We start from the raw sequence: 27,485 nt of genomic DNA on the forward strand, positions 1-27,485 counted from the left end.
CATAGTGCCCCCCTTCATGTGATGGTGTCCTCGGTGCACTGTCGTGTTCAAACATATGTGTACGTACATATATGAACGGGTATACTGGTATCGCAACCCGCTATTGTGTAAAATTCGGCCGCCCTCGATGTATAACGCGTGCTGCCTTAGATAGGCAATGGAGTTGGACTTTGTCAACTCGGTCACTTGACTTTATCCTTTTTTTGGTTTTCCAGGGCGCTGACGCGAGCCTGAGTGAGTGAGTTGAGTGCAATTGAGTTGTCAAGTGCCCTACTCGGCCCGTTCGCTGCTTTAATCTTCAGCTGGAGCGTTCATTTTGCTATAGATGTGAGTGAGTGGTTTGACTTACACTTGGCATTGTGTGCATACATTTTGCTCATTGCATGCGCATCACATGGCATTGTGTATAAATTTCGCTCATTGCATTCGCATCCTGGTGCAGCCGCGCTAAATAAACCATCCTATCTGTCCTATTCCCGATTTCATGGCATCGAAACTTAGGGTGATGGGAAAATATGGCAAACGTGCGCAAACACGTCCGAAGCATACTCCAGCACCAAGCATTACGGATAAATTGGTGTTGATGAAAAGCGCGCCCGCACTAGATGGAACTCATCCATGCAGGTCCATGTGTCCTCATGTCCATGTCTCATCCATGCAGGTCCCAGGCCTGCATTTCGACGAGCGGGAGAGCCTCAGACGCGTCAGACATATATGCCGTCGGCAGAATCATACTTCACCTCATCATTCAAACTGAACTCGTCGTGCAATCCTTCGCAAGTCCGTGCCGTGCACTTCAACGCCAATGACCTGGACATCGAAATCAGGCTGCATGGCATGCGAAGGGTACTGCATGCTGTGTGGTGCCCCGCTCTATCGTGCACCACGTCCTAGACGAGCCGATCCCTGGGCAGGCTACTAGTCTTGCAAACAAGCCCTAGACGTTTAAGAGTCTGGGCAGGGTACTACTCTTGTAAACAAGCGAGTCATGGTGGCAACATGCATGCATCAAGAAACATGGGTTGGGTTAATTAAGCATGTCCATATGTGTTTCTTTCGAACGCGCTAAGAAGCCATCGTGCACATGAAGATATGATGACCTCGAGTACGAGCGCAATGACGATGGACTTGCCTCCCGAGGGCTAGGGTGCACCCTACAGGTATCATTATCCCCACAGGTGCAACTTCAGCCCAACGCATTCGGCGTTTCTGATGCATGTGCCATGCGAATATCAAAGTTCCCGGGCGACAGGCCTTACCATTTACACATATGCCGTGTGCGATATATGGATCCTTCCGAAACGGAATACGAACAGTCGCGTATGTACACCATGCTAGGTCCGGCAATCAACATGTTGCACGCGAAACACGACATGCGTACGTGACATCGATACCGTTCAGTGAGTATGGCGCTGGCGCTGCGTCCGAATCATTAGGTTACTTGCCATGGGGCCAACCTGACTAGTGATGCATGCAAGCGACGTGTGTGTGCACGAAGTGTACCTTTCCATGCGATCCACCGTAACTTGTACACGACGAGTGTCGCACAGAGCTTGTGATTTAGGTCCACAAACGGTTCCCAATCTCTCTGACGCCTTTCTTTCCTTGAGAATCACAATTCAGATTACTGTACTTTGAAAACGAGCGATTCTTTTGGGACGAACGCGCTCGAGTCATGTCAAATGAAAGCCGATGCAGTATCTCACGTTTGACACCTGCCGCTTGCGAGATATGTAAGCCTTGTACGTGTTGACAGACTAGTTTGCCCTCTCACCTGAACCCTGACTGGCCAGTCACCTGCGTGCCCATCACAGTTGGCAAGCAGTTCTCTCCTGGGCCTCGAAACATCCCATAGGTTTCTTTGCAGTGCATTCGCATTGTGCAGCCGCTTTTCAGGATTGGCTCGAAATCGCGTTCCTTGGAAAGCACTTTGCCGTTTGCAGCAGAATCTGCGCTTCCTCCTAAGACACGATCTCCGGAAGTACAGCGAGTTAATTTTAGGAGGTATGTATCATGATCTCCAACTTCGTCACCTAGGAACGACAACCGCGCTTGCATGGGAAATGACGACGCCGTGTCTGTGATGGCTGCAATCGCTTCGGTCCGCACGTTTACGAGTTTCGTGTGGATGAAGCAATCATGTACATAGATCATGATTTTGCTTGGATATTGTTGCGGGTCCATGTGCATGCACGCGCCATTGATCAACGATAGCGCTTGCGTCAAATGGCCGTTTCATGAGCACTGTTACTGTAGCACCATCGCAGCCTTTGCACTGTCGCAGAAGACGATACACAAGCAGTTTTTCGGTCGTACTCATCAGGTACGTACTCGTGCACATGAAAACACACCATATGTGCATCAATGAACCAATTGATTCATCATCTTTAGATGATGATCCATGCACAGATGATCATCGATGAAGGAAGTTCCAGTTCTGACTTTGAGTAGAAGGACTTACTGGACCTCATCACGCTTGATAAATTGTACTCAGATTCGCGAGAAGTCGGCAGTACGCGGTGCAGGAATCAATCTCACATATCGTCAGATGGGGTCATGACGGTTGACGCAGGTTGCATAGTATCCACACAAGTGCTGCCGCGCATATGCTACACAGCGACCTTACAACCGTTCTATTTCCATGGCCAGCTATTCCAACAAGCCTGCTGGTTGACTGAAGCTCCATATGAGCAACTGGCGACAGATTCTAAAACTGTGTCCTCGTGATCAGCAACACACAGCTAGCTAGTGCCGTGAACAGGGCCGCCTTCTTGGCAGGCGCATCGAAATGCCTCAATCCGCAACCCGTGTTGTTAGCTAAGATATGGCCCGCCGTGATCTTATCTGTAATGCACTCGGGTGGCGTCACGGCGCACAATTAGTCAATGGTTGCAATAGCAATTCTCTGTACTGACGTCGTACGTCCGTCTGGCCCCAAGTCGCCGCGCTGCAGGCCTGCTTTCGTGTTAAACCCTGTTTCATGTATATGAGAAACACATACGTCTAGTTGAGCCTGGTCGGCACTGTGCAGGCCGCGGGCAAGATGCCTCGAAGGACGGCCTCCCCATGGTCGATCGGCTGCGCCAACGTCGTCGATCTCGAGACGGCATGGCGGTCACACTTTGGCTGCAGCTCGCAGCTGGACGCGCCCCCAGCAGAGGCCGTCGCAGCGATGTATGCAGAACATGCATTCTACCCGCGACTCCGACGCCGAGTGCCTCAGCGCGTGGTGCGTGCAAGCGTGGATCGCAAAGGAAGCCTTCCTCAACGGAATGTCAGCAGAGGAGCATCGGTGTCCGTGCGGCTGCCGAAGCCCCCTCAACCCTGAGCACTGCCGGCCTCTGGGCCACCCGAGCTCGTTCCTACGGCATCGCTGGCGTGAGGCGCACCACGCAGTGCTCGAGATCGTGTGCCGCGCTGCGGCAAAGGCATCTGTGCAGCAGCAGCGGGGGATGGTGTTTCTCTTGTGCGTCGGCGTTTGCGCAGCTCTGGCGGCCGTGCACCACGCCGAGGGGGAGCCAGAGGAGCGCGCTGCGGCAGAGGAGAAATACCATCGGTACGCCGCGATGTACCGTTGGGCCCTCCTGAATGCGGAATTCGCGGCGTTTGAGGGCGCTTGGCCGATGCTTGTGCAGGTGCAGAGCGGCCGCCGCGAGCTTCAGGGTTTAGACTCCCTGTCATGCCTCGTCACGGACTTCGCCGAGCACGCGCGGCTTGCTCCCGCGATGTTGCTGCGGGCGAGGGTTAAGCTGAATCATTGATGACGAGGCAGCAGTGGGAGGCATCGGAGTCGGCACGAGCGACATCGCAGGGCAGCGTGGGTGATGAGTCTCGTATGATGACAAGTGCGGTGACCAGGGGGGGGTGACGCCCTGTTAGACGAGAGGATCGAGCGCATCTTGCAAGAACGGATTTCACGGATGAGGGCGGATGGGAGCGCTTCGGCCGAGGGAGTGGCGTATAGGGAGGAGCTTGCTAGGTTGGAGGGGAAGCTGGAGGCCTTGACAGTCGCAGGGGAGAAAGCTGCTCGTGAAATGGAGGCTATGAGGAGCACCCTCAAGAGGTTGGACTTCAAGGTCGCTGCCATGGAGAGAGCTGGTCACGTGGTGTGTTGCGGTTCTGAAACATGTTGCGAGCTGTGCAACAGAATGTCACAAAGGCACATGATCCCACAGACTATGCAGAGCATGCAGGAAGGAGCAATACACGTGATAATGGTGTCGGCAACCTGAGCAAAATATATCAACTCAGCATTCCTAACAGCTCGATGATAGCAGCACTTCGAAAGTGCAACGACGGAGATCAATGGAAACTCCTCCACCGAAAGACTGATCCTCTGATCATGTGCACGATGCGATGCCGAAAAACGACACATATCTCGAGAGATACTGGTCTGTTCGTACAGCGACGGCAGGTGCCCGATAAAAACTCCCATGCTCGACGGTGAGCTTGGTTGACAGGGACAAGAACATAGTGTGACCAATCATGATCTACTTCCCCATGATAACCTGCAAAGGTCAGAACCGCTGATTGCCACGAACACCATAAGAAACCTTCCGAGTCTTTCAATTGGTCGTGTTGTTTCCTTTTCTCACACTGTATATTACAGGGTTAAAACTCGTATCGATTCAGAATGTTTTCACTAAACAACTCGTGGCCAGCAGCTCACGAGTAATATGTTGGTGAGCTTGGTTGAGAGGGACAAGAAACAGGGTAACCATCAGATCCCCAACTAGTCCTTTGAGTTGCCAATGTCCATTACCATGCGGTAGTGCTGTAAAATGATTTATCTTCGTCATCAGCAGCTCACGAGCAACCTGATGATGATGCCATTGTAGGCGCCAGCCTTGACAGAGCGGATGCAAGACAATCGTCCAAACAACAGCGCGACAACACCGCGGAGCATGATCAAGCGCGAGCACATCACCGCTGCGAGGTGGGGCAGCCAAAGCGTCAGTGAGACAGGAAGCAACTCCCCAGAGCCCCCTACACCTCGTGAAGCCAGCACCGACGGCATCGAACCCCGTGTCAACGCAGCTCAAGCCCGCAGCTACAATCCAGTGCACTTGCGCCGCGATGGCGATGTTGTGCTGGCACACGGCGCCCGCGACGGCACCCTCCAGCAGCAGGAACGGCAGATCAATGCTGGTGACTACAGTCCTGCTGCGGCGGCGGCTGCGCCTCGTCATCGGCCGCTCAGCGCCGGCAGCAACGGCCGATCGCCCAGCAAACGGATGCTGCGAGGTGGCCGTCATGCAGAGCGCCCTCCGCTGAGCCCAAACCGCAGCAAAGGCGGCAGAACGCAACACACGACGCTCTCTTTGCAGGTGTGTGCTTTGGCTGTTTGTTTGTAGCGCTGTACAGCAGCGTTTGCTGGCTGTACATTGTTTGGGTCAGCAACTACACATCTAGGTACAAAACATCAGCATTTATGGTACCAGACATACACTGGTGAACAGGCTTATGCATGTGTGATGTTCAGTTGCCGGAGTAATATGGGCATTATGGACAGGACGGCGCTCTGCTCGCGTGAGTTTTATTGGCAGAATGCAGTTCGCCACATCTGTTCTGTCCCCAATTTTCATGATTTTTGCAGGCGTCTCAACCCAAACAGCACTCTGCGTGGCGAAATACTGTGAGTTGCCAATGTAGACACATGCAGTGGCATATTTGCATCTGTTACGTCATACATCGTTGAAGACGTGTCGGGTCAGGCTATGGTGAGTCAGGCTGGTCCAGGTACGCTTGCCTTGGGTGACAGTAACGGTGGCACTGATTTCCAAGCGGTTCTTGGACTTGCCAACGTCCAGGTTGATGCGGCGGCATTGTACAAAGATCATCGTTACACATCACACATAAAATGGCAGAAATAGTCGACCATTGATGACAGCACGCTTGAAACACAACAGCTCATTGACCGCCAGCGGTTAGAACAGGCAAGCCTGTCGTGAACGCTTGGCCGCTCGCACGAGCCAAAACTTGGACGGAGCGGTGGATCGTCGTCATTACATCACATAGACAAGGGCAGGAAAGAGGTCATCAATCCTGGATTATTGTTATGACATCACATGAATAATGAATCCTGGGTTACCAATTAATCACATAGTGGCAGGAAATAGACAGTACGCAACAAAGACAGCACATTTGAAGTGATAAAGCTCATTGAACATCAGCGGTCGGAACAAGCAAGCACATCATCATCAACATCAATGCATGCAGGATCGCCGGACGCTAGCCGGAGTTGACATTGACAGCGGCTCCTTGTCAGGGCTGTCGGAAGAGTTGCTCTTGGATCACTCAGTTCCCTTCCTGGCGGAGAGCAATACTCCAGGCAAAGAGCTGAAAACACCGCAAGACGAGCTACGCATGCTGGAGCTCATCGGCTCAGGCGGCTACGGGAATGTCTACAGGGCGGTGTGGAGGCAACAGCTCGTGGCGGTCAAGGTTATGGAGCATGGGGAAGAGGCGCTAGGGTTTGCTCCGCGCCAAGGGGTGCAGCAAGCCGGCAATGGTGCGCTTCACACGCCTCGGAAAGCTGATGTGCAATGGGCGGGGGTGGGGTGTACTTTGCAGATGGTGCTGCCTCAGCTGCCGTGACCGGTTTCGTCCTTGCTGAAGGGTCTCTACAGACGGCATTAAACAGCAGATTCAAGCCAACAATATTGCTTCTTTCAGCGGGGGGTGCAACAAGTGAAGGAACCCGCCAGCACACAGACTGGTGCGGACGTAGGGCTGTACAAACAAACGGCGCATGCTGGCTGCATGTTTTCGGGATCAGCACCTAAACACTGAGATGTATAAAATTAGACTTCTGGTCCCTGATTCCTCACATACAGATACCCATGAATATATGTCTTTTTTGGGACAAAACGAGGGTCGAAACCAATCTTGCTTGGAAACGGCCGGTGCCCATTTGGGTGCAGTAGGGCAAGTTGCATAGGCACATCATCGCGCGCAAAGCTCATTTTTCCCACAAGATGGTACGTATTATTGTCATCCATTGTGCAGAATAATAAGTGATTTCTTGGGTCGGCAGGGTACCTGGAGCGGCGAAAATAACAATTATGGTCATGTGGCGTGCCATGCAGGCAAGGACGCAGACTTTCGAAAAGCGCTGCTGGAGGGTGCGATGTCATCGGCGGTGTCGCACCCCAACGTCGTGAACTCGTTTGACTACCTCGTCAAGGAGGCAGACAGCAACGGCACCAGCTTGCGCATCAACATCCTGCGCGAACGCACATCATCATGGAATATTGCGATCGAGGCGCTCTCAGTGACGTCGTCGAAAGCGGCACCTTCCATCAAGCGTCCAGCGACGGTCAGGTGGATCTCCTTGCGAGCTCCATGTACGGTTGCACGTTTGAAGCTTGGTTCAAACACTTCTTCGGTGTGCCAAGGACACCGATGGTGAGAAAACTTGCCCTTGAAGCAGTCCACAGATGATCGCGCCTGCCGAGTTTGCAGGCATTCAAGTTCAAAAGAGAAACCTTGTTTTGCAGGCTTTTTCAATTTTCATGTTCCAATCTTCAATTTCCAGTTCTCAGTTACCAGTTTTCCGTTTCCGGTTTTCAATTTCATTTCATGGATTTCATTTTCATGGATAGAGAGTTGAGTGTTTGCTTTCATTCTCAGGTGTGTGTCCATATGGAGCCCCTCCTGGTGACCCTACTGGAGGTGGCACATGCTGTGGAGTACCTGCTCTCGCTGCAGATCACCCACCGAGACCTCAAGCCCAAAAACATCCTGCTCAAATACTCCAACAGGGACAAACGCGGCTTCACCGCCAAGGTGTCGGACTTCGGCCTCTCCCAGGTAGGCTGGTTGCCAGTACTTGGTCAAACTGTGCGATACGCGAGGGTGGGCTGGTGAACCTCTCTTCCTTTCAAACTATGCCATACCCGAGATCGCACCAGTCTCAACTGACATGACAAAGCTTCGTTTGACCCGCCTTCTCAGCGACTTCAATCAATGCTTCGCCAGAGAGGGTTCCGACCCTCACTATTGTCCCGAGCATTTTTGCATTTTCGGGTATCTGGGCCCGAAATTTAACAGGGTCTGGCGAAGCACTACTGGTTTCAATGTCCTATTCTGCAACGGAGTTGCTAAATCTCCAATAGGATCAAAGGGTTTTGGACTTCATACGGCTCCGTAAACTCTGGGGACTGGGTGTCTGGGGACAGCGGAAGGGTTTGCTGGTCCACATACTCGGGAAGGCACTGATTCCGCAGAAACATACTGGGGTCGCGTGATTCAGGCGCGAGATCAGCTCTGGCTGTCTCCCCCGTTGTCAACGCCGCCTTTTAAAGGCTGGCATGTCTCTTCTTCTTCTTCTTCTTCTTCTTCTTCTTCTTCTTCTTCTTCTTCTAGGGTGGCATGATTGTATGGGGGAATTGGTACCACAACAAATAACTCCTTCCTTGCTGAGCTGATTGAGGACATGTTGCATCGCTTGTATGATGCACTGCTGGTAGTTGCTGTGCTCTTAGTGTTTCGTCGCACACTGTCATTTTTCAGATCCAGATGCCCAAAAAATTCGTGAAGTTCCGGAACAAAAGTGGGATTCGAAACCCAGTCCGGCGCAGCAATGATGCTCCCGTGACGGCTCTTTGTCCTGCTGCAGATGCTCACCGACGAGAGTGCACCGCACGTGACGGAAAAATCTCGGGAACGGTGACGCACATGCCGCCAGAGCTGATCGAGAGGGGTGAGGTGGTGGCTGCGGGGGACGTGTACGCCTTTGGCATCATCATGTGGGAATGCTACACCCGCCTCGTGCCATACAAGGGCATGGTGCACCCCCAGATCATGATGGGAGTCGTTTCTTCTGGCCTCAGGCCCGCGTTTCCGTCCTCCCGCCCGTCGAATTACCGGGTATGTTCATGGTCTTCTCCGTTGTCGACGCCGTCCTTTTTGGGCTGGCGAAGCTCCTAGACGTTCTGTCATTTCAGCACTCTCTTCTTCAGACATTCCGCATACGTGTACGTGCACGGCCGTAGTCGTTGCCGCCGTGCCTAGAGGACAGGGCATTGCAAGGCACGGCAATGTACTAGACCGTTGGCACGGTCGAACCGGCAATTCTGCATTGTAACTCCTTGAATGAATACACCAGGTAGTTTCTCTGTTGTGCGATTGCTGAGCATGCTGGGTGTTTCCCGGTGCGGTTGCACATCAATACCATACTGCCGCGAAATCTTCAAACAAAAATGCAAAGAAATGGCCGTTTGAGAAAAAATCAGCCTGAAGCTCCAAACATTTGGTCAGTTTGTTGGTGATTTTTACTATCTATGTTTTGGGGATATCATAATCAATATTCCGGATTTATTGTACCTACAGTCGTGGCTTGCGGGGCGTTTCCTTCAACGTTTGAACATTAGCGCTTGTGAATAGTTAGCGGCGATACGGTATGCACGTTCCGCTGTGAAAACGTTCCTTTTGGTGCAGCTGTTGGCGGAGGCGTGCTGGCTCCAAGACCCCGAGGCTCGTCCAACAATCCAAGAGGTGGCCAAGAACCTCCGGGCTCTGCTGCGCGCCCTTCCGAAAGGAGCCATGCACCACATCAAGAACACCCAAACGATGCTTCACGCATCTCCAAACTGAGCTCCTGACCACAGCACACGGCTCCTGGTGCAAAGGAAAGGATGCACCGGACCGGCTGAGACTGTTGAGCCAACAGGGGCCATAGACGGATTTATCTCTTTACTAAACCGCCGCATCCAAATGGACGTTGGCAACTCCAAGAACTACTTGGGAATCAGTGCTATCGTTACCATCACCTGAGGCTGTGGCTGCCAATGCGTTGACAGATAGTTGCCTTTGCCACACAACAACTGGGCCCAAGGGCACCTGTGGGAGCTCCAGCTACAGGAGTTTCGGCGCGAGATTAGCCATGGCTGTCCCGCTCGATGTCAACACAGCTGGCCACAGCACTAAGCCTGGTGCATAGGAACGGACGCAACAGACTGACACTGGGGAGCCGGTAGGCTCTAGCTACAGAATAATCATGATCAGCCCTTTGGGGTGGCATGTTTTGTATTCTATATTCTAGCTACAAGAGTTTAAGGCGCGAGATCAGCCATGGCTGTGTCGCTCAATGACAACGCCGGCCCTCTGGTGTGGCACGTTTGTGTTGTTTTGAAGCTACAAGACAGGTCAGCCTGTTGGGAAGCGTGGAACTTGACTAATCTGCCCGGCATGAAGGACAAACCTAGTGCTTTGCCAGAATGGATCTCGACCCCCATTTTCTGTCCCCCGCGCTGCAATTCCGGGCGTTCGGACCCATCATGTGACAGGGTCTGACGAAAGCACTGCAATAACCATCGCACACCCGGCCGCAATCCAAAAATGCGTCCAGGAAAGGCAAGGGCATGCATCAGTGTGCTTTTGCACCCAAACGGAGCGATCCAGCTGCAGCATTCCAGAGATCTTGTGCTCTTGGAAAAAGCCAGTGTGTCGCGAGAATGGGGTTTGACCCCCCATTTCTGTCCCCAAACTCCATGTATGCTCGGGCGTCCAAAATCACTCCCCAACATCACTCTGCCTGGCGAAACACTGAATGCAATACTCCTTAAATTCAACCAGCGTCTTGACTACGTCCCCATACCAAGAAAGCCGGCAATATGGACACTCACAGAATGCTTCAGGAGACTGATCAACAAACCTTGCAGGGATGATGTATCATTTTACAATTTTACCACATCCACATGGACGTTAGCAACTCAAGGCAGGCTTGGAGTGCCTGTTGACACGGCAAGGCGGAATCCCACACATTTTTCCAGGGCAAGCGTGGTCGTGGGAAGAAATCACTCAAGCATCATGCTCTCAGACGCCAGACGCTGGCGTTTGACATGATCAACGGGCTGCATATTCTAAGGTTTTGTCCAGCCGATACACAACTTATTCAAGCTGAAACATGCCATGCATGCAGGTCCCACGATTTATGAGTATTTGAAGGTGTCCTGTGAACGACAGTAGAGCTCTAGAGCTGCATTATTACGGCCAGATCAAGGCAAACTTATTAGCAATTATTATAATGTACTGAGCAGCAGAGGCACTAGTTGCCAGTGTCAGCTTATCATCAGCCCTATCGGCATTATTCTTGTCAAAGTTATTCAATCTACTTATTCAGAGGCTTAGATGTGCACTGTGGCTGCTAGGCATTAGGACTAATCAGGACGATTCAAGACTGCCCCGGGTCCAGGAGTTATCGTGAGCTAGGCAACAGACCCAGGTTTATGAGGCAGGGCGACCAAGCCAAAAGATAGGCAGCAAGCCTGGATGTTGAGGTTAGGCGACGCAACAGAGGACGCGGCAGGGGCAAGAGCGGCAAGCGCGTAAATATGCTTGAAGAGCACACAATCCATGTTTCAAATCGCCCAGACCTGCGCTCGGTCCACTTATTCCGCCGCTTATTTGCATCATCGCCTTGCTAGCGGTTTGTCATACTTCAACATGGTTCGCCAGACGGTGTGGTTTGTGGGTCTAGATGCCTGGAAAGGCTCGAATTATGGGGAGAGAAACGGGGGTTAGGACCCCATCCTGGCGAAGCATTGCGCCTTGCTGAAGTCTGAGCGGCCGTGTGTCTGTTTATGTGAGAACGAGTGCGGGGCTCCGTGGTTTGCATGCCAGTGGCGGAGCTTATGACGCGTGTGCCCCCCAGTGCGGGGGCGTGTGGAGAGGGTGGCTCGAGCAAATGCTGAGGCTTATTGAGTTTGTTGAGGCAGGAGAGGGCTTGTGCGGCCCGACATGGTGTTGGCGAAGTCGATGCCAGCGGAGGGACGAAGCACTTTGCTGAATGGCGTCACACAACTTGCAGTGACACCACCAATTCCAGTCAAACGTGCTTGAATCTTTCTGGAAGGTTGGGGGGCGGACTGCAGTCGGTAGAGTACCGGAGGGACAGCGAGCCTTTAGCGGGGACAATGGAGAGTGGTTTACGGAGGAGGCGAAGGGTGTGGAGGGGGGGAGCTCTTATGTGGGAGGATGACGATCATGCGAGGGCGGAGGACACGTACGAGATCAGGCCACCGTCTGACTCAGCGGAACATTCCTGCACGTCCACTGCCAGCTTTTGCAGCGAACGGCGGTGCGCTGTCATGGAGGCGCAATGTAGCGCGGCGGAGAAAGCACCAGGGCCCTCCAGCTCAACCTTCTCGTCTGAAATGCGTGGATAAACTGTCAGCAGCTGGCCAGAACGTTTCATAGAAAAACAAAACAAACCAGTGCGCCAGCCAAATAGGCGGCGTTGACAAGGGCGAGACAGCCAGAGCTGATTTCGCGCCTATCCCAGGCCGTATCATAGACTATCTATCAGCTCCGGATGCCTCATGATGTGTGGACTTTGCGAAAAGAAATGAGGGGTTTGGAAACTCCTTCTCACACCGTGCGGCACTCGGTGCCTGAGACGGCAACAGCGATGGTGGTGAACCAAAAACAAAATAAGTACGCCAGCCCAAAAAGGCGGCGTTGACAAGTCTCAATCGTGACGAGTCGATTGGCAGGCATTGGAGTACGAAGAAAACTCCAACGGGCGAGACGAACCGCGATGATGGTGACGTTACTGTCGTCCTGTTCCGTCTCGTTCTGGCTCTTATCTTTGTGACGTAAGGATGGTGATGGCAATGAGCTGTTTCGAATGTGAGTGCCTGGTTGCTTCCGGCTAGTGCCAACTGGTTTCCGCTCTTATGTGTGTGATGTAATGATGGCGATAAGGACAAATATGCATCCTTCTTTGAAACGACCCCATCCACAAGGACGTTGGCAATTCCAAGTGCTACTTGGGAATCAGCAACTACAGCATAAAATCATGTCAAGTTGCACTTGAGACGTCAATGTGGACGCCGCCCGCTTGTGAAGAACCATGTTGTATCTGTTTTGACCCATGTGGATGCAGTCGGGCGGGGATAGTACATTTCATAAGCATCAGAAGTTCCGCCGATTGAACCATCAGCAGCTCAACCCATCTGGCCAGCCCTCCAAAAGCGTCGCGTACCTCGGTGATTTGCCAGATTGGGCATCGACGCGCATTTTCAAGCATTTCCGGGGATCTGGACCCAAAGAAGGACAGGGTGTGGCGAAGCACTGGCGCACCTGAGTCAGGAACGAGGCACTCGAAGCTGAGGTTGAGCTCCTGAGAGTCAGGGATCGCAAAGAGCTGTTTTATGAGCTGCTCGACTGCTGCACGGTTGGCGTCCTGGCCGCTGCGGAGCTTGATGAAGATGACTTTGCCTTGGTACTCGACAGACATCGTCGGACACGCCTGGGTGCTCTCGCGCCCCAAGTGCCTCCGCCAGTCTGGCAGGCTCTTCATGCAGAAGCGGCACTGCGTCTCCTCTCTGTAAATATAGACAGAGAAAAGTAAGTACGCCAGCCCAAAGGCTGTTGAATAATGGTTTGATAGCAGCTGCATAATTTTCAAGTAGTTGTTGGAGTTGTCAACGTCCATGTGTGTGCGGAAGTGTTGTAACAGGATACATCGTTACATCCCATAGATAATAAACGGTACATCATGATCAAGAAGCAGGCAGGCGTTGACAACAGACAGCCATAGCTCGTCCCGCGCCTATATGGAGGGATGCAGCATCCCCTGAAGGCGGACGCAACTACGGACGCTTACGTGTACTGCGTCTCTTCCTCCCTGAAATGCGCAACATGGACTCGTCAATCAGGGCTTCGTCAGTTTCAACCCCTGATGTCCCCACAATTTTCATGTAGTTTCAGGCACCTAAATTCTCCAATCACACGGTCTGATGGAACACTGCCAACAATGGCTGACTTGTTGTGCACCGTAGTCGCAGCGGCCGCAGCCCAATACTGGCTGCGTGAGAGCCAACGAGTGCGGACATTGATGGATGCAATAACATGACAACAAAACAAACAAGTGCCACGCAATTTGGGTTCATGGATGCAAGAAGAGCTGTTTCCGTGAACATTACGGCCTCCTCTCCTGGCTGGAGCTATCTTCAGTGATGTGGAGGGTAGCCTGGCCAGAAGTAAGAGACATACGACCAGCCTGGGCTTGAGGCCGAAGCCCCTGGGTACGCCTCTCTCGCCGTGCTTCACGGCACAGGAGACATGGTGTGATTCCCGATCGATTCGTTTATTTTGGTTGTTTATATGTGGTCCCTCGACCTCATGTGGAGGCACTGCTGATGGGGACGCCTATTACCTACATCACTATGAAGCAGCATTGCAGGAGCAGGCTGGTGCAGCATCCTCTCAAAGCTCTCAACATGGTGAAAGTTTTAGCAGAAGATTTGAAACCCTGCTTTGCCCACGGTACACAAAGTGAAGTGGGCCCTGAACCCCTGGTGTGCCACCACCTGAGACGCTGCAATATGGCCATGTTCATGCATCACCTTTCGCATCCGAGGGAACAAAATTGAAATTCTAGTTGTGGTTATTGGAATCAGATGGCGATCTTGGGATCCGAGCCATTGCTGCAGGCGGGATCCTGTGTCCCGACCAAGCCTGCTCGAGGATGCCATGCCGCGGTAGGCTGTGGTCAGGGTTTCTGCGATTGGTTGCCCTTTCGGCTGAAGGTAACTACATGCTGTGTTGAGCTCCATGTACAAGTGCCTGATGGACAGGCAATGCTTGTGCGATGCATCTTCCAATTTCCACCCGCACGCTTCATACGGACATGCGGCTCTCCAACCTCATTAACGCAGTTTCCTGAACCGCTGTTACCGGAACACATTCATTGTGCTGTATGGTGGGATATGAAAATCGAAAATTATGTATTGTAACATGTCGTGTTCATCAATCGGCCCAGCTTCGCAAAGACATGCTATGCTGAAGCAGCGATAGCTGGTCGAAAGTTTGAAGCGCATGGCATCGTGGTGCTTCAACGTCACAAAATACAGAATAAACGACATGAGAGACTTTAGTAGTCTGTGAACAGCCCTGCTAGGCTGCTCGTGATCATTTGGCAGAAATGACGACGCTGTCAACATCGCCGTGGGGTAAATCAACCCAATACTGGGCACTGTACACACTGCAGGCTTGAGCTGACCGTTCAATGGAAGCTTGCATGACTTAAATAGAAGATGATTATGCATAATGATTGCATCACAAGGTGACAGCATTCATGTACATACATACGTGCGCGCGATTCGGCACCGTGGGATGGAAGCATGCGAAGTAAACACCCACCCATTTCCTTGTAAATGTATGATTGCGGTTTTACAAGACATGCGTGCGCGTAGGCGTGACGTGCCGGCTCACTGGCCTTGCTGGGGACTGAGGAGTGTTGGAACCACAGTGGCTAGAAGGGCAGTCGGTGTTTGCGTGCAAGACGCAATGCTTATCAGTCGGCATTCCATTACAGCAATCAGACGTTGAAAGTTTTTGGCACACGAAGCTACCTTTTCATAAGCCGAAAAACGGTGGCTCGTTCAAAATGAAAAGTGAAACGCTGAATTATGCCGCTGTACACCGCGTTCAAATGTCTCAACATCCTAACAAATGTCTGGCTCAACATGCATACGCAATTGTTTGCAAATGTATTTCTTCTCGTATCTGCAATTGTTCGTGGCTCTTTCAGAGAGCATGGCAAAGGGTTACGTTTGCGTGTTGCGCGTCACCGCACACGCTTGAAAAGTATATAGAAAGAAGTACACGCGGCGAGAGCAACTGGAACGCACGCTTGCCCAGCTTTTTGAAGCTGCCATCTAGCGAGACATCTTCCATGCACTAGCTGCGGACATCCGCATGGTCTGAGAAGGGGCTGCTCGCTGCTAGATGGACCCATGCAAATCCAGCAGAAGTCGTCATCGGAAGTGGAGCAGTTGTTATCACACATCGAGTAATTCTTATGACAGTGCCGTGCGTTGCTTATGAAAATAGATCTTATTCAATATCATCTAACGGGTAAGAGCGAAGGACAGGCTTAGGGGAGTGCTGCGGCGATATTGAGTTCTGTGGCTCGGAGGTCTCAGAGAGCACCCCTTTATTTGAGATCAAAAAAGCAGCTTGCACGGCAGCTGACTTGTGGTAACTGTCTGGTGCCTTCGAGACATATATGCTTGGGCCTTTGATTAGTGCGGCGCTTTCTTCTCGAACGCATGGAGCGTCGAGTCATACTATCTGCAGATATCTTTGCCAGGCACTCTGCCATGGCATGGCAAAGTCTTCGTGTTAAACATGAGAAAAGACTCACAAAAGCAATAAGACATGTGCGATCACATCGACATAGTTGAACTCAGCGTGCGTACTGTCCACCCTTGACGTTCTTGGCTGTTCCAGCGACAAGCCATTCAACTTGAATTTGTTCAGTGCAACGCGTTTTAGCACGGTCTCGACAAATCCACCAAATCCGCCAAACGATATGCGAAAGACTGTAGTTTCTTCTTGAAGTAGGTATGCACCTATGCACGCAAGAGTTTTATGAGGCTCCTCGAAGGCTGCTCCAGCCTTGCATTCATGCAACATCGCTGGAATTGCGGCGAATTCCTGCTCATTTCAGGAGCAAATTGTTGCGTGGGTCTCCCAGAAGAATGTGATACATGTCGAGAAATTCTCTGTGTTTGCAATTGATGCTTGGCGGACGTCCGTAAACAGTTCTTCAACAGCATCGCAGCATCGCATTGTCACGCTATGCAGGGCAAGTGTGGCGTTGTTCTGCGCGGTCACGTGCACTGGAGACAGTGATGGGTTGGAAGATGCCACATGCTACCGCAGCAGATGTGAGGTGCCAGACTGATGCTTTGTGAGGAGTTGTGCTGGGAACACATGGGTGGTCCGATACCCTACAGGCATGATGCCCTTTCAGTCCGTGCCAGCTTCATGTCCCGGCGACATTGACATGTAGGCCGCGCGGTCGAGGGAGATCAAATTCGTTGACCTGTAGATTGGTGTTCTGAGCAGAGACCTCGATAAAACACGTGGAAGCGCAACACTGCTCAGGCTGAGCCTCAGCACTGTCAGCTGATGACGTGTGATGAGAGCCACATGCGGGCACGTGCTTAGCAAATTTTCCAGGAAATATGGACATCATGTGCCAAATGCTTTCGTCCGCTGCCCTTTCTATCTCTATGTGGTGTTGGCGCAGTCTAGATGCATCAGCGTTCGAGTCTGGAACAGTTGTGCCAATCTTCGCAGTGTTTGTGCCCCAATGCACTTGCGATACCTTTGTCCCAATTGTTGCGCTTGCGACCTTATCATGCCTTGATTGAGTAGGATGAATGCTTTAGCGGTGTTTTGCGTCCACCAGCGTGGCTTGTATCTGCAGTTTATCGCTTCATAACGGCACACCAGCATTAGGCGACAACAGGCAGGGGCCACAGCCGCGAAAGACAGGCTCGACATGCGAAATAGCTAGGATATAGCAGACGCTGGTTGCTGAGGGTTTTCCGAATACGTTCGGGTCATTCTGTGGTTGTTCCGAGAGTGTAGGTGTTTGGGAGCTTGAACGAACATGGTGCGAACGCTCAACACTATGGAGATACATATACACATGTGGCTGTTTTCTTTTGTCTCAGGAGTGTCTGGACATCCGTTGCTGTTCGTCTTGGTCTGTCCTCACCTCTCCACTCACATACCCTGAGCTAACTTGGGAGCGGGCTTGCGAGATGAGCATATTATGCATGCACATCGATCGATGAGTTCTCATCACTACTTCACGGCTCCCAGGTATCGGTGCGGTAGTGTGTTGGCACAGGCCTCGACAGTCAAGTGGAGTATACAAGCGCATCCTCGCCGACGTACCTTGAATGCGTTAGCCTTCTTTTGCCAGTTTTCTAACATGTGCAGGGCAACGTGCACGGGCAGACAGGAAGACGCAAGCCTCCACCAGGCGATGCTTTCACGAGGGGCGACACAACACCGTCGTCGTCACCAGGCTCACCGCTGACGTACGGTCCGCAAGTGGCCATGGAACCAATTCTTCGACAAGATAATAGCGTCAGTTCTACCGAGTTCTCGACTGTATCAGGCTGGGGCCCGGCCCAACCCAAGCTAGTGCCCACGGTGATCGTTTGTGCGTCCCCGTGAAAGAACCTTTCCCTGAGAGCCAGTACCTGCATGCTTTTCCGTTCCGTGACAGCGGGTTGTGTCACACACTATGGAGCACGTGCCCGGCTCCTGAAGGGGTGAGCAAATGCGATGCTTCAGGGTCGCGTGGCCGTACTGGTCCCTGGCGCACAACCTGCAACACGCATCCAGTGACGAGTCAAACATGCTGAACAGAAAGACCTTTCGGTGCATCGCGCTTGCATTTCGCCACCTTGTTCCGTGCTCCTACGGTGTGATGTGACGAGTCTGCCTCACAGCCAGTTGGCCCTGGCTTCCCTGAAATGCAGAGCTTTGCAGCCTCAGCAACGTTCGCGTAGGTCCAGATGGACGAAAGTTGGACATGGATATCAATGATAGCAGACATCACATCACATCAACATTGGCAGGACCACTCAAAGGTGACATTTCTCAGGACCTGCACAAGGGGGAGCTCTGCACAATCATACATGCGTGTCTCCAAGCCAATGCGGCAGGTTTTAGTGGATACTTAGCATCATGCGCAGCCTGGGAGTCAGCGTCTGCTGCGATGGAATGCATGCAAGGCATTCCAGGGTCATTTACATGCGGAAGGCCCCTTGAGAGGGCCGCATCGCAGATGGAACAACCGTACAATGATTGCAGGGATAAAATGGAACGCAAACAATGCGAAAAGTGCTTCGAGCGCACAACTGAAAGCACTTCTACAGTCCGGGATGGATCCAAACTTGGATCAGCTCCAGTTGCTTCATCGCACCTTGTGATCTGCTCCTTGTGAAGAGCACATGGAACACGCGTACAGTCATGATGTATCTTTTCGCAACACTACCGCATCCACATGGACATTGGCAACTCTAAGAACTACTTGGGGAGCTACTCGCGAGTACCGGGATCAACCGGAACTCAAATAATCAAGCAAGAGCGGTCGATGGTGGGGTGCAGGGAGCCATGGAGGCAATCATGTACAAGTGGAGGGATCGTTCGACAACTGGTCAGTGCGACAGAACTTGCAGCGCTCGGGGAAGGACTTTACGATCATCAAGCTGCTACCCCCTGGCGTGTACCAGTACAAGTTCATTGTCGACGACAAGTGGCAGTACGACCCGAATCAGCCGGCAATGTACGACGAAATGGGCAACGTGAACAACGTCATCGAGGTGCAGGTGTGCTGCTGAGTGCTTCGTGTTTTTGAAAAAAAAAAAACTTTGACCCCTTATTTGCCCCCGTACTCAGGCATCTGTACTCAGGCATCTAGACCCACAAATCACACGATCTGGGTGCTGCTGAATGCTTCGCCATCTGTGTTTTGCCCTCGTATTTGCCCCCGACATTCATGCATTTTCAGGCGTCTCGGCCTGCAAATCAAAAGATCTTGCAAGCAAAGCCCTGGTTCTACTGAGCTTGCCGTTTGTGAACGTGTGTTTGTTGATGTTGGTGTTTTCAGGTGTTCAGCTGCGACTGGACCTACCAGCCAGCAATTTCCGACGAAAAGGAGGTCAATGCACGACGAAAACGGCGTGATTGAGGTCCATGTGCAGTGCTGCGCCAGCATCGGCATGGACCCTCATTTCTGTCCCAGAAATGCAAGCATTCATGAGCATCTAGACCACAAATTGCTCAGTTTGGCGAAGCACTGCCCCCCTGTGCACTCATGCAACTTGGCGTGGCTTCCGCTAACAGACGCCACACAGCAAGAGCCACCAGGTGGTCACGCTCATGTGGCTCCACCTTGCTATATGTCGAGATCTGATGTGATAGGACAATGGAGTCTTGCAGGAGTGCCTCCCCACGAACCTGGTCTGTTAAGACTGCTGGAGTCTCATCCATTCCACACTGCTTCACAACTGCAATGGATGAGTTGTGAACAGCATGGAGAAAGTCAGGAGCACTGAAGTTATGAACCGTGGGTCTCTCTGCTTGGGGGCAATTCACACAATCACTGACAGGGCCGTGAAAGCGTTGGAGCAGACTGTGCGGGATCGCAGGGTGGGAACGACTGCTGTGCAAGATGATCGCGCGATGGATCGGTCCTCGCACGAAAGCCCGCTCGATTTGCTGTGTATCAGATGATAGCGCGATGGGTCGATTTTTGCAGGAGTACCTCCCCGAGAACCTGGACTCGATCACGGGTTTCGACCCTCCGCCGTCCCCAGACTCCTCGTACGCGATGCCTGAGTCCCAGGCGGAGGACTTCCAGAAGGAGCCTCCTACTATGCCGCAGCACCTCAACCTCACCCTGCTCAACGTCCCCCCAGCCATGGACGCCCAGGCAGTGCTGCCACGGCCGCAGCACGTCATTCTCAACCATGCATACGTGCAGCGCGCGTCCGAGGTGCGCCGTGTCTCGTCTCTCGGAGCTCTCTAGCCCTCAAATTGTTCATTTTTGGACTCAAAACCACCCCGCATGCCCTCAAATTGTCCATCTTTGGGGCGCAGAATCACGGCATTTGCAACTCGCCCAACGCAGCCCCCCCCCCCCCCCTCCCCCCGTCCATAGAATTCACATGTGCGGTATTCTTCCAACTTGCGCCCCCAATCATGTGCTCAGCCCGACTGCTGAAGCTTGCACCCCTTGCCGTCTTCATGCCTCCGTGTGTGCAGCGCATTCTCCAAAGATGCTCTCATTTGGGGGGAGATTGAGAGCAAATCTAATGCGAAGTCGAATACAGAGCAAATTCAGGATAGCCATTTTTTCTGACACGATGGTAAGTCGGGCTGGTCCAGGTGCGGTCATGGTAGCACGGTCACGGTAGCACTGATTCCCAAGTACTTCTTGAAGTCGCCAATGTTCATGTGGATGCCGTACTGTTGCGAACATATATCAGCATCATTACATCACATAGATACTGGCAGGAAGGGGTTCAAGCAACCAAGAAATTCTGTTGAAGTAACACAGTTCATTGAACATCAGCAGCCGGACAGCCAAGCCTGTCATGAACGCGCGGCCGCTCGAATGAGCCAAAAACTTGACGAGAGCGCCGTTACATCATCAGATGAATCATCACATCACATAGATAATGGCAGGAAACAGACAACACGAAACCAAGACAGCACGAAAGGATGTAGCTCATTGAACTTCAGCGGTCGGAACAAGCTAGCTTGTCATAAATGCTCTGCCGCTCGCACAAGCTAGCTGGCTTGAAGAGAGATACATCATCATTACATCACATAGATAACGGCAGGAAAAAGTCAAGGATACATCATCATTATTCCTCATCATGGGAGTGTTCTGTGCAGTGCCAAGATGCGATCGCTATTGGGATCACCACGCGCTACCGCAGCAAGTACATAACAACCGTCATCTACCAGCCTCGCCGTGCCCCTCACACAGACGGGGCAGCACAGCACGCACACGTGCACCAGCATTGAGCCGGGCCTCTCCTTACAATGCAAGACGTCGTGCATGACCGTATGCTATCGGTACATGTTTGCTGGGACGGGAAATGCTTCGTTCGCTTTCTCTTTGTTGCAATTGCGGCAGGAAAGAGCTGCATGGGCGGGTCCAAGCCTGTTAGTCGCTCGTTTCAGGATCAGTGTTCCTCCAGAATGGAATTCAATCTCTGTCCCCAGCATTTATGTATTTTCAGGCATCTGTACCCAAACATTATTCTCCTTGCGAAACTCTGCGCGGGCGTCTGCTGGAAACATTCGTGGTACATTCTGACACCACATGCATGCACGAGAAGCCTGGAAAGTGAGGAACGACGAAGCTTCACAGGTCGTAGGGCAGACAGGCAGGCGTCCACGTGCGAAGCTGTGACGCTAATCGGCAGGCAGGGCTCACAGGAAAGGGTGAAAGGACCGCACGTCCATGGCTGTACAAAGCGTAGTTGGCTGCACATCTGTTGGGTCAGCACGTTAACGATACGATAATGAAAATCAGCATTTCTGTTACCAGACACAAGCTGCTTTACGGGCTTATCCACGCCCATTGTGCTTGCATCGTTGTGTCGGCAGCGACTCTTGACGACTCGCCTCTCCTAAGGTTGTCTTGTTCTTACAGCATATCACTTAGAAGTTTGAGTCCCAGCAAGAGGCTGCATGTGTTCCGCGGCTCTGATAGAGCTTCTCTCGGGCCATCAGAAGTCTCATCACCCTTCTTGAACTGTTCTGAAGTTCAGCTATGGACCGGCACCTATCTCGAGACACTGTGAAATTTGGCTATAAACAAGTTGTTGTAATTCACTGTGATCAGCGGCCTCAAATCTGTCCAAACCACTGAGATGTTTTGCCCTTGGGTGGCCAGGCAAGAAGCTTCTCAAGTCCGTTGCTGCATACTGTGCTGACATGGTCGACGATGATCTCAATGATGGCGATGTCCATGCATACCTTGTGGCTGACAGAATGCCTCCATGCTTACACGGTCACACCGCCGTACTCTGAAGGTGTTCAACTAGTTACCCAAGCGTTGATTATCAGGCGGTTAGGCAGGCACGCGATGACTGCGTTTCCCATGTTTGTTCGGAGAAGCGTTGGCGAATGCCGGCCTTGGTGGTTGGTGCTAGTCAGCAGCAGCTCAGAGTTCACAGTGCAGTTTCCAGTGCATGAGCCGACTTCCAGTTTCCGTGTACCCATTTTCATCAAGTCTTGGCGTTGAGCATGTAAAGCATTTATTGATCCATATTCCCCGATCGCTCTTCATTAGTGTCCACACCCTTGAGAGCAGACTCCAATGCATTGTAATGCGTGTAAGCATCCCCGCATTCAGATGGTCATGCCAGCTCTTTCATTCCTGTCCTTTAAATCCGCCGGAAGTGGGTTTGGTCTCATGCACCCCATTGAAAGTCAAAGCACATTCGGTGTCCAATTCGTATGCGCACCGATGTCAATTCCGTTGCAATGGCATGTGTACATGTCTGATTCCCGATATTGCACTTGGAGTTGCCAATGCCCACGTGGGTGTTCGTGTTAGTTCGCGACCATCTCAGGCAGTACTCCTTGACTCCGTCGAGCATGACACTGCATCAGTCACTGAAAGCTTTTGTCATTCTCAGTAACTCAGCTCTGGCTGTCTATGATTGTCAACGCTGCCTTTTTTGTGCTGGCATATTTGATTCTTTCTCTATTAATCGATTACGATGTCAATTTTAGGGCGAGAAGTCACAGAGTCAAGAGCATCAACAAGGGTCCTGCCGAGCGTGCGGATCAGCCATGCATGCAGCTTGCCGCAGGTCGACGCCCTCGTTCAGCTGCTTCAAAAACCGCTCCGACTCCTCCCAGTTCCCCCTGCGCTTGAAGCCGTTGTCAGCGTCCCCCTTGTAGTACGCGAGTCGGTTCGTCAGCGACACATTGACCGCGCTGTGCCACTTGAAGTGGTCGACAACAATTGACTCCGGCCAGCCCTTGGGAGCCCACTCCCCCTTATACTTGTGCTTGTTCCCGGGCTTGCTGTAGGGAGTGAGCGGGAAGAGGTCCTCGTCACCGGCGTAGGGGCGCCGGTACTTGACGTCGTTGCCTTGCCGGCACGAGTTGCCGCAAAAGTAGACGCGGGCCACAGTGGAGTCAATGAGTCGGTGGTTGCCGGGATTGGTGCGCCAGAACGCCTTGTGTAGTGGGATCTTCCCCGTTTTGAAGCCCTGTGTGCGGGTGAAGTTGCACCTGCAACGCACCGGACAGCCATTCAACGACCTAAATGACGTGCTGTATCTCATTGCTTTGCGAGACCCTCTGATTTCTTGGGTGCAGATATCTGAACATTCATGAAGTTTTGGGACAAAAATGGGGGTCGGACAACCATTCTGGCGAAGCACTGATGTATGGCAAGCCAAATGGATCGGACAAAGTGTCGGAAGACTCGCTGCTGTGAGGTCATATAATTTCTTTTTATAGGGGGGTGCATCTCAAAAGAAGGTTTGCATCCACAGGTTGATGCCAGCATGATACTCACCTTGCAGGTCTGGGCACCTCTAGCAGGCTACCCACGTGTTCCGTGCTCGATGCTGTTGTATCTTGTTGATGTAACTGGACAGATCGTACAGCTGATAGGTTGCTCCAGCTGACGGTTGTTGCATGGGAAACAGCCAGAGGCGCACCGACGTGGAAACTGCTCCCACATGCTTCGGCCCCCGACTGGCTCGATGGCTTGTACTTGGCCGGACCTTGTGAACCGGTCGACCAGCCGTCCCGGAGAGAACGTCATGTTCTGTCTCTCCATGTTGCGTATAAATCCGGTTAGAGAGCCTCCAGGGAAGTCGCAGAACTCGTCGACGTCGACTTCTAATATCCAGTCGTTTTCAGGGATGTCGACCATGTTGAGAAGCTTGAGCTTGAGCTTTCTTGCTGGGTAGAATTGCTCACGCCAGTAGAATGGCTCTATTTTGTGTAAAGCTAGTGTTTTCTCGACTTCCACGAGACCATCCTGAAAGTACGCTTGCCTGTTTGGGTCGTGATTGACCAGCACCCTGAACTGGTGTGCAGGCACGCATGGAGAATAGTATTGAATAAAGTGTGGCAGTATCAGGTGAGCTCCAAGGTCCGCTGCTATGAACGTAAACAACCAGACGGAGGAGAGCATCTTGGATGTATGAAATGCATTATGGTAGGTCAGGCTGTGACGACGCTGTCCATCGCGTCCAAGTGTCAAAACTCACATGGCAACCTCTGAAGGCACGCGCACATTGAAAAAGCTAGTTGATGAGCATTTAAATAACCATGCTGTCAAAGATAAGGTCCATGTCGGTACAGACACACTCCGAGACTGTAAGTACATGCGACTCCAGCGCATGTCATCTACAGATAGGCGGAACATGAAGGCGGAAGCAGCACACCAAAGCTCTTGGCAAGAGGCTTCGCTGCTTCAGCAGTGTGCATTTCAAACCTGCCTGCCTTCCTTCCGTAACAAGATACGCTTAGTGCAGGCCAGTGGCGACGCACAGTGCTGATTGCCTGCGAACCCAGGGCTCTCGTTTCTGTGAGTGCCTGCAGGCACATAGACGTGTCCTCGCGTACAAGAAGTGGTATTAGCATTTGTAGCATGCGTAGTTGAGCTTTATAGGTCTACAGGGTTGCGCTGAACATGGTAAACTTTCTGAAAGCGACTGCAGGGGACCCTCGGCGACCAATGGAGGTGAAAAAGTTCGACAGGCCAGTAGTGATCCCTGATCAGCAGCCACCTGATGCGATGCTGCTTGTGGCGCTGCTGCTCGGCATGGTGTCCTTGCTAATGAAGATGAAGTGGGCTTCCTGGGGCTCGCTGCTTTGTACGCTATCAACCCTTGCAAACGCCAGCAACGAGCACACCGATTACAAGCAAATCATCAGTGCCCTCACTTTTGCAATCATGGGACTTGCGTCAAGCTATGTTGTCTCCCCGAAGAGTTGGTTGCCTGGTCTTGGGGCTTGACATTCCTTTTTTATTCCTGTCTGATGCCGTCTTACGCAAAATTAAAGGCAATAGATTGCACGTCTTGTATGAACGTGTTTTCGTGACCTTCCGATGGCGTCGTTTGCCCGTCGCTCATGAAGGACATGCTGACAGCAGACATTCTGTGTCCATTGCATGTTTAGCGAGGTCCATTACGTTGCTGCGTATTTCTTTGTAACGTTTAAACGTCGCCGTTTGTCCACGCCCGCCAATATCACGAAGGCGGACTTACAATATTTAGAGCATTAGCGCTATGTGAAATGTTATGAAGCGCTGTTGAAGGCTTGTGATGGTATCATTGGTATCATACCATACCAGCAAGCTCAAATTTGTGTATCAAGTTTACGTGGTCTGATGCGTTGCTCAGAATCAAGCTATCACTGACTAGAGGGGTTGGCCGGAAACCCTGACGCCTCACACAGTGTTTGCTCGACACAAATATCACCAAACCACCCCTTTCCGTTTGCATTGCTCTGGATCTCCTTAACGAGTAAATCCCAGCTGGATGATGGTGCTTGAAGACCAAGACAATTGTTTTCATGCATGCCCCATGGGCAAAGACAGAGCTGGACAATGTGCGCTTGCTGCGTCGGGATACGACTTCGCAACGCAGCGTTGCCATGAAGCTCTGAACAGGTACTGCATCCCGAATATTGCACAATGCAGACGTTGAGAGAACATGCCACAATGGAATACGTGGAATATGCTGGGCTCTTGGTATTGCCGGACAATGATGGCCATGCTTCACAGCGACGATGCCAACCAGCTTGCCAGCTACCCCAAACCTTTCGGCCGCAATCTCACAATATCAGTCATCCAAGCCTCTTGTGCTGAGCTTTCCTTTCGGTGACTGACCATCATCACATTGCACAGCACACTTCTCAGCAACATTGGAAACCAGCTGTGCGCACTTTGTGGTGTTGTCCGATAATCACTGCTGGTGTCCAACGGAATTTGCATCCAATGTTCAATAAATTCCTGGGGCCCAAACATGCTGTACCGGTGTCCTTCTTGAGGCACGTTGGATTGTGCCAGTGAAGGCCGGTTGCACAACATCACACCATGCACACTCTGCATTGAAATTGCTCAGGTGAATGGAAGGGGTGTAGAACGTCCGTCTTCTTTCTGCTGATAATATGTCTTGCCGTAGCTAGGATGTAGAAGGATGCAAACAGAGTGCTCAGTGAGATGCGTCTCACCAAGCACCGCATGAACAACACATTCACACGACAGAGACTATAATTTTGATAGGCATACCGGTAGTACAAAGAAATGAAGATTCCTGTTTTACCAGCGCTATCCTTTCAGCAAACAAGCCAAACATGAACCCGAGCTTTGAACATGAAGTTGAAGGGGAATCTGCCATGCTCTGCCGCCTTCCTGTGATTTGCTGCAAGCTTTTCGACACGCACACATTCCTGTTTGTGGCGCACACGGGTGCAGCCAAACGCCAGGCAACCAGTGTTCAACACGCTCGGCACGTACATCATGGCCTATCCCAGGAAAGGACGTGGGTCTGCACCTTTGGCCCGCCAAGGTTCTTGCCTCATTTCCAAGTCAGTCACAGCCATCGCTTGCTGGGCTTTGCACTCCAGCTGGTGAACCTATTTAATAATATCGAGAAAGGCTGTCCAGCAGTCAAAACAAAACAAGTACGCCAGCCCGAAAGGCGGCGTTGACAATGGGCGAGACAGCCAGAGTTGATCTCGCGCCTTAATGGAGGGATGCAGCATCTCCTACTGAGGACGCACCTACGCAACGCCGAAATTCCAGCAGTCAAAACCAACCGGGTTTGCTTGTCCACGGGCTTATGGCTTGTCACATGGCGAAAGAGTCACAAACACATGAGGCAACGGTCTCATTCATTTACAGTGTTCACTATACTCAGAGCTCCCATCCTAAATAGTGGCAGGAACCCACCGGCATCTACACTCAGATGCTCAACAGGTATCTTCAACCATTCAAGTTGCGATCTATTATTCAGCTGCCCCGCTGACAGATGTTGTGCCATATCTCGAGACACTGTGAGGCTGAGCTCCGCTGTTGTCATCCCAATGCAGCTTTGTGCCGCCTCGAGGCGGGAAAAAAATCCAGCGGGCCCATGTTCGCGCTAAAGCTTTCAGGAGCTGCACCTGGA

General features: G+C 52.0%; 3 protein-coding genes across 3 annotated transcripts; all 3 read left to right on the top strand.

Annotated features, from left to right (window-relative positions):
• The first annotated feature begins 7,129 nt into the window (after positions 1-7,129).
• LOC149810547 (protein kinase and PP2C-like domain-containing protein) lies at positions 7,130-9,597 on the top strand. The gene is made up of 5 exons (XM_089994219.1): positions 7,130-7,387; positions 7,633-7,812; positions 8,515-8,790; positions 8,835-8,978; positions 9,442-9,597. The coding sequence occupies exons 1-5, from the start codon at positions 7,130-7,132 to the stop codon at positions 9,595-9,597; spliced, it is 1,014 nt and encodes a 337-aa protein (XP_089850345.1).
• Positions 9,598-17,338: 7,741 nt separating this feature from the next.
• On the top strand, positions 17,339-22,533 carry LOC149810548 (SNF1-related protein kinase regulatory subunit beta-2-like). The gene is made up of 8 exons (XM_089994220.1): positions 17,339-17,416; positions 17,749-17,974; positions 18,928-19,148; positions 20,081-20,317; positions 21,223-21,339; positions 21,467-21,638; positions 22,232-22,359; positions 22,405-22,533. Exons 1-8 carry the CDS (start codon positions 17,414-17,416, stop codon positions 22,531-22,533), a joined length of 1,233 nt encoding a protein of 410 aa, XP_089850346.1. The 5' UTR covers positions 17,339-17,413.
• Positions 22,534-25,000: 2,467 nt separating this feature from the next.
• Positions 25,001-25,327, top strand: LOC149810549 (protein Asterix-like). The gene has a single exon (XM_089994221.1). The coding sequence runs from the start codon at positions 25,001-25,003 to the stop codon at positions 25,325-25,327; it is 327 nt and encodes a 108-aa protein (XP_089850347.1).
• The last annotated feature ends 2,158 nt before the right edge of the window (positions 25,328-27,485 follow it).

Source organism: Nuphar pumila, unplaced genomic scaffold (genome assembly GCF_984573655.1).
Source record: "Nuphar pumila unplaced genomic scaffold, dmNupPumi1.hap1.1 HAP1_SCAFFOLD_309, whole genome shotgun sequence".
Lineage (NCBI taxonomy): Eukaryota > Viridiplantae > Streptophyta > Magnoliopsida > Nymphaeales > Nymphaeaceae > Nuphar > Nuphar pumila.

What these genes read in the sequence shown, in the direction of transcription:
- LOC149810547 (XM_089994219.1), top strand. Translation starts at nt 7,130, where the DNA reads ATGTCATCGGCGGTGTCGCACCCCAACGTCGTGAACTCGTTTGACTAC. An exon ending in TTGGTTCAAACACTTCTTCG is followed by an intron (nt 7,388 to 7,632) that starts GTGTGCCAAGGA and finishes TTTCATTCTCAG; the next exon opens with GTGTGTGTCCATATGGAGCC. An exon ending in CGGACTTCGGCCTCTCCCAG is followed by an intron (nt 7,813 to 8,514) that starts GTAGGCTGGTTG and finishes GTCATTTTTCAG; the next exon opens with ATCCAGATGCCCAAAAAATT.
- LOC149810548 (XM_089994220.1), top strand. An exon ending in ACGTGCAGCGCGCGTCCGAG is followed by an intron (nt 20,318 to 21,222) that starts GTGCGCCGTGTC and finishes TGTTCTGTGCAG; the next exon opens with TGCCAAGATGCGATCGCTAT. An exon ending in GCTTACACGGTCACACCGCC is followed by an intron (nt 22,360 to 22,404) that starts GTACTCTGAAGG and finishes GTTGATTATCAG; the next exon opens with GCGGTTAGGCAGGCACGCGA.
- LOC149810549 (XM_089994221.1), top strand. Translation starts at nt 25,001, where the DNA reads ATGGTAAACTTTCTGAAAGCGACTGCAGGGGACCCTCGGCGACCAATG.